The sequence below is a fragment of the Theropithecus gelada genome, chromosome X (assembly GCF_003255815.1).
Source record: "Theropithecus gelada isolate Dixy chromosome X, Tgel_1.0, whole genome shotgun sequence".
Lineage (NCBI taxonomy): Eukaryota > Metazoa > Chordata > Mammalia > Primates > Cercopithecidae > Theropithecus > Theropithecus gelada.
In genome coordinates this window covers 132,422,145-132,428,144 of record NC_037689.1, presented here as the reverse complement: position 1 = coordinate 132,428,144, position 6,000 = coordinate 132,422,145, and the positions used below count along the sequence as shown (strand labels likewise).

The window sequence follows — 6,000 nt, the reverse complement described above, 5'->3', positions numbered from 1 at the left end:
TATTGGTTGATTTGGTAATTATAAATTTTACAAACCATATATATTTTTTCCCGATCTGAGAACCCAACTCATTACTACAGTGAGTTTTCATGTTGAATATCAGTGAATCATTAGGGTAAATTTGGAGCACTGCTCTTTTATAAGATTGTAAGTAAAATACAAATACTTTATTGAACACATATTTAAGGCTTAATAATGATGCTTTATAGTCACCTCTTGTTCTCACATTTTTAAGATGAGTTATAGGAGAGACAATTTTAAAAAACTAATTTAGGAAAGATGAAACAAGCAAAATCAAAATTCTAATATTATACCATTGTGTGTTAAATTGTGTCCTCAAAAAAATATCTTGAAATTCTAATCCCCAGGACCTGTGAATTTGACCTTATCTGGAAACAGGGTCTTTGCAGATATAATGGAATTAAGATGAGGTCATATTGGATTAGGGTGGGCCTTAAATCCAACGACTGGTTGTCTTTATAAGAAGGCCATATGACGACACAGGACACAGAGAGAATCCTGTGATTCTCTCTGAGGCAGAGATTAGAGTGATGTATCTGTAAGCCAAGGATTGCCAGCAATCACCAAAAGCAAGGAGAGAGGCATGGAACAGATTCTCCCTCAGAGCTTCGAGAGGCAACCAACCCAGCTGACTCCTTGATCTTAGGTTGGTAGCCTCCAGAACTGTGAAACAATAAATCTCCATTGTTTAAGCCACTCAGTTTGTGATGTTTTGTTATGGCAGCGCTGGGAAACTAATATATGTCCTTCACTATAGAAAACTGATATGATAATTCTTTGGCATGTTTAGAAAGACAAAATATAGCCTTACCATAATTTTTTTTCTTTGAGCAGAGTCTCACTCTGTCGCCCAGGCTAGAGTGCAGTGGCGTGATCTCAGCTCACTGCAACCTCTGCCTCCCGGGTTCCAGCGATTCTCCTGCCTAAGCCTCCTGAGTAGCTGGGATTACAGGTGTCTGCCACCACGCTCAGCTAGTATCTTGTATTTTTAGTAGAGATGGGGTTTTGCCATGTTGGCCAGGCTGGTCTTGAACTCCTGAAATCAGGTGACCCACCCACTTCGGCCTCCCAAAGTGCTGGGATTACAGGCGTAAGCCACTGTGCCCGGCCGCCTCACCATAATTTTAAAAAATCAAACACAGAATAGCAAGTAAAAGTTACAATCATTTTGGTCTAAAAATCAACAATAAGTGGAAAATCGTTTTAGAAATGGATCCTCTCAATACACAAGCTCAAAAGCCAACAGAATGAAGAACCAACTATGGAATCCTTGAGTCTGAGCATATTATAGTGAGTTGTGGCATCCTAGTGTACAGCTAAATCAATACAAACTAACTGAATAGGGCTGAGTTGGGTGGCTCATGCCTGTAATCTCAGCACTTTGGGAGGCCAAGGTGGGTGGATCACCTGAGGCCGGGAGTTCAAGACCAGCCTGGGCAACATGGCGAAACCCCATCTCTACTACAAATACAAAAATTAGCTGGGCATGGTGGCATGTGCCTGTAATCCCAGCTACTCTGGAGGTTGAGGCAGGACAATTGCTTGAACCTGGCAGGCGGAGGTTGCAGTGAGCTGAGATCATGCCACTGCACTCCAGCCTGGGCAATAGAGCGAGACTCCGTCTCAAAAAAAGTAACTGAATAGAGGGAAAGGAATTGTCTGAGTTGAGAAAAGTATATTGAGATAGTCAAGATTACCAAGATTTGCTGATAAAAGTTCCTCATACAACTGAGTGGTAGTCTTATCCCCATTAGTTACTTTCTGCATCCTTAGTTCTTGTGCTTGAACATTCTGTGAAATTCTCTTTGGCTAAGGTGCCAATAGTACATGTGAACCTTCGTCTGTCAATGATCTACAGTTTCAGCAAGAAACATCACTGCAACCACACCACACCTCATTCCATGAGGGGCCCCTCTCATAACTGGTCCACTAAATAGCTGGCAAGTAAAGAAGCAAGTAACAAAGGCAATATTTATAGTTTTCTTGTTCTTAGCCAATTTATAGAATCCTGTCCCAGTTTCAAGAGACCATCATGATCCTAGTCATTTTATAAATAGTTGGTTTCATCTATTCATAATTGAATAGAATCTTCTCCCACTTATGTATCAATTCTGATTAGTTCCATCAGGGTCAGTGTCAAAAAATTGTTAGTGCCACAGTCTTTTTCCCATATGGCAGCATACCCACATCAGATTTCTATCATTCTGATTCTTTCTGACAAAAAGAAAAAGAAGTCTTTTATATGTATTTTAGATAATTGTTCCTGTCTTATTAGCTGAGGCAATTTAAACCATTCTCAGCTTCATTTCTCGAGAATATGTTTCTGTTTTTCAAAATGCTAATACTACCTCCAATTACTTACAGCACATTAATTTAAATTTTTTAACACACAATTTTTCCTATTTAAAAAAAGAAAAAACAACCCTTAAGACTTTCAAATGAAAATCAGGGTTTAAACAAACATTTACAGCCCTTAGGGGACAACTGGAAGCACGATTTTGGCAGAAAAGCCCTAACATATTAAGCCTGTGTTTAATCAAACCAGTAGTCATGATGATGAATAAAACGTAAATGATAAAAATGTAAAAGACTACAATTTGTCAACATTTTTCCACACTTAATTAGAATATGAAATTAGTCAGGGTTAATCGGGTTGAGTACAAATTGAGTGAAGCCTCAATTACATATTATTTTCTTTCTATTCAGTTAACTTTAATTCATCTTGCTCTTCTACCTACTGCTTCCCAAAAAATTGAATATCTAAGGATTCATGTGCAAAATAAGCAATCCTTGGATCAGTATGGTACAACTCAGTCATAAAAATTGCCTTTGATATGTGACTTTTCTTTACCAAGTGGAAGCTAGTAGTTACTGAAAATAGCATTAAAGACTAGCATGGACCATTAAGTACATAACTGTCAAACATCATTTTACTTTGTTAATTGAACAATTATATTTTATCAGAATTATGTTTCATAAGATTATTTTAAAAAGTCAAGGTACAGCATTTTCTAGACAATAGCAGCCTAACAATTTATGCTTGTATCTTCAATGTAGTTCTTATTTGGAAAACATCTTTGAAAATATTATTACATTGAATTTAAGGACATACACAAAAATTGTACACACAAGTTCTGTAGATAAATAGAATTTTAGGAAATTGAGGAAAAAAGATAAATAGGAGATAGTTTAAATTATAAAGTACAATTCTCATTGCTCTGACTTGGTTTGCTTGATGTGTGTGTTTCTCCATTGGTGAGAAAGTCTTGGGATGGGTGAACCATTTAGTTGAAAGTTCAACTACTAGAACAAATGAGAACCAGTATCAGAAGGTGACAAAGGAGAGTTTGTGACAGTGCCGATTTCAGTTGATGAATTACCAAAAGACCCAGCATTGCTGTTGTTTCCATCAAAAGTAGCTGGAAATAGACTAGAAGAAAATGCCACTCGTTGATAGCAGAACTCAAGAGATCTGTCTGCATACTCTGCTTTTTCTACACATGAGTGCAAAATACATGACTAACAACTGGCACTTGTCACAGGCAAAGTTCTGTAAGAGTCATACAATGAAACCACCAGTAACAATAAATGGAAATCCATGGCCAGGTGCGGTGGCTCATGCCTGTAATCCAAGCACTTTGGGAGGGCAAGGCAGGTGGATCACAAGATCAGGAGTTCAAGACTGTCCTGACCAATAGGGTGAAATCCGGTCTCTACTAAAAATACAAAAATTACCCAGGTGTGGTGGCACACACCTGTAGTCCCAGCTACTCAGGAGGCTAAGGCAGGAGAATCGCTTGAACCCAGGAGGTGGAGGTTGCAGTAAACTGAGATGGCACCACTGCACTCCAGCCTGGGAGACAGAGCGAGACTCCGTCTAAAAAAAAAAAAGGAAAGAAAAAGAAATCCATTCTGGTATTTCCTGTTTTTATCACTAAAACATGCTTTCTTAGGCATGCTTTTCAATAATACTCTCAACCCAACAAGGTAGACAAAAATCCAAGGAAGAAAAGACAGGCAGAAGATGACTTTTTCCAATGATGCATTTTTATGTATTTCTCTAGTATCTCTTCATCTAATGCCAAAATCTCACTCTAAAAATGTATCCACCATATATTAGTATCACATACATCTCATAAGAAAAACACTCCACCAGGTGACGTGACTCACACCTGTAATCCCAGCGCTTTAGGAGGTCAAGGCAGGTGGATTGCTTGAGTTCAGGAGCTTGAGACCAGCCTGGGCAACATGGAAAAACCCTATCTCTATAAAAAATACAAAAATTAGCTAGGCATGGTGGTGCACACCTGTGGTCCCAGCTATTCAGGAGGCTGAGGTGGGAGGACTGCTTGAGCCTGGGAGGGGGAGGTTGCAGTGAGCCAAGATTGTGCCACTGCACTCCCAGCTTGGGTGACAGAGTGAGACCCTGTCTCAGAAAAAGAAAAAAAGAAAATAAAATAACTCAAGTTTATAGCATCCATTTGGAATATTAGTTTTGTTTGTTTGTTTGTTTTTCGAGACAGAGTCTCACTTTGTCGCCAGGCTAGAGTACAGTGGCGCAATCTCCGTTCACTGCAACCTCTGCCTCCCTGGTTCAAGCGATTCTCCTGCCTCAGCCTCCCGAGTAGCTGGGATTACAGGCACACACCACCACGCCCAGCTAATTTTTGTATTTTTAGTAGAGACGGGGTTTCACCATGTTGGCCAGGATAGTCTCGATCTCCTGACCTCATGATCCACCCGCCTTGGCCTCCCAAAGTGCTGGGATTACAGGCATGAGCCACTGCGCCTGGCCTGGAATCTTAGTTTTAAAACTTCTAAGAATAGTTAATAATATACCATACTTCTGAATACATACAATAGCCAAAGTAGACTTAAAAAACAAGTAAAAATGGTCAATGAATGTTTAAAATCTCATGTTAGTACTCACCACCCATTATTTTCTGACAGTTGGGAAGTATCAGAAGAAAGTATGTTGGTTGTGCCTTGGAAAATCCTTTTTGGTTGATATTGAAATGCCATTTCACCTATGACAATATAGTAGATCAAGGTAGATTATGTTGTATTTAACATGTTTATTATGATTTTAATTGCAAAAGTAATAGTTATTCACTGCAATTAATTTATAAAATACAGAAAAGCACAAAGAAAACAATTTTAAGTAACCATTGTTCAGACATAACCATTCTTTAGTAATTTTTGAATATGTTGTATACACAATTGTTTTTTAAATAAAATTGGGTTTGTACTGTATATAATATTTTTAGATTTACTTTTTGTTTTCAGTGATTATAATTTTATTATATTATTAACTAAATTCTATAAGATGATATTATTAATTATTATTATTATTATTATTTTGAGAAGAAGTCGCTCTGTCACCCAGGCTGAAGTGCAGTGGCACGATCTGGGCTCACTTCAACCTCCGCCTCCCAGGTTCCAGCGATTCTTGTGCCTCCGCCTCCAGAACAGCTGGGATTACAGGCGCAAACCACCATGCCCAGCTAATTTTTATATTTTTAGTAGATACGGGGTTTCACCATGTTGGCAGGCTGGTCTCAAATTCCTGGCCTCAAGTGATCCACCCACCTCAGCCTCCCAAAATGCTGGGATTACAGGCGTGAGCCACTGTGCCCGGCCCTGCAAGATGATTTGATATAGCTATGTAGTAAGGCTGTTTAATGAGTTTAATGTCATTCCTTATTTTAAAACTTTAGATTGTTGCTATCTTTATTTTGCTAAATGTACACAATGAAGTAAATAGATAAGTTCTTTTATAGCACACAAGGAACAAAATAAGTGTATCTTTAGAGACTAAGGTAGAACATCTAATCGCAAAACAAAAGAAACAAAAAAACAACAACAACAAAAAACTGCATTTCTGTAATCTTTGCCTTGAAGTAAATGCTAAAATCTGCACAGTGTTTCACATTCATATGATAACCATTTCTGGACCTGAGCAAAACTGACATTTAAGCC

The 6,000-nt window shown here is 38.4% G+C and overlaps 1 protein-coding gene across 2 annotated transcripts in view; it reads right to left on the bottom strand.

The window, feature by feature from the left end:
* Positions 1-2,929: 2,929 nt before the first annotated feature.
* FAM122C (family with sequence similarity 122C) overlaps positions 2,930-6,000 on the bottom strand; it is a 61,000-nt gene continuing 57,929 nt past the window's right edge. Inside the window, exons 11-12 of one of the 2 annotated variants that reach the window (XM_025372908.1) lie at positions 4,952-5,048; positions 2,950-3,451 (exon numbers count right to left, since the gene is read on the bottom strand). In XM_025372908.1, the coding sequence (XP_025228693.1) occupies positions 3,325-3,451; positions 4,952-5,048 (224 nt within the window). In that variant the 3' untranslated portion in view covers positions 2,950-3,324. Of the gene's footprint in view, positions 3,452-4,951; positions 5,049-6,000 lie in introns of both variants that reach the window. The other variant, XM_025372909.1, reaches the window with a different exon arrangement.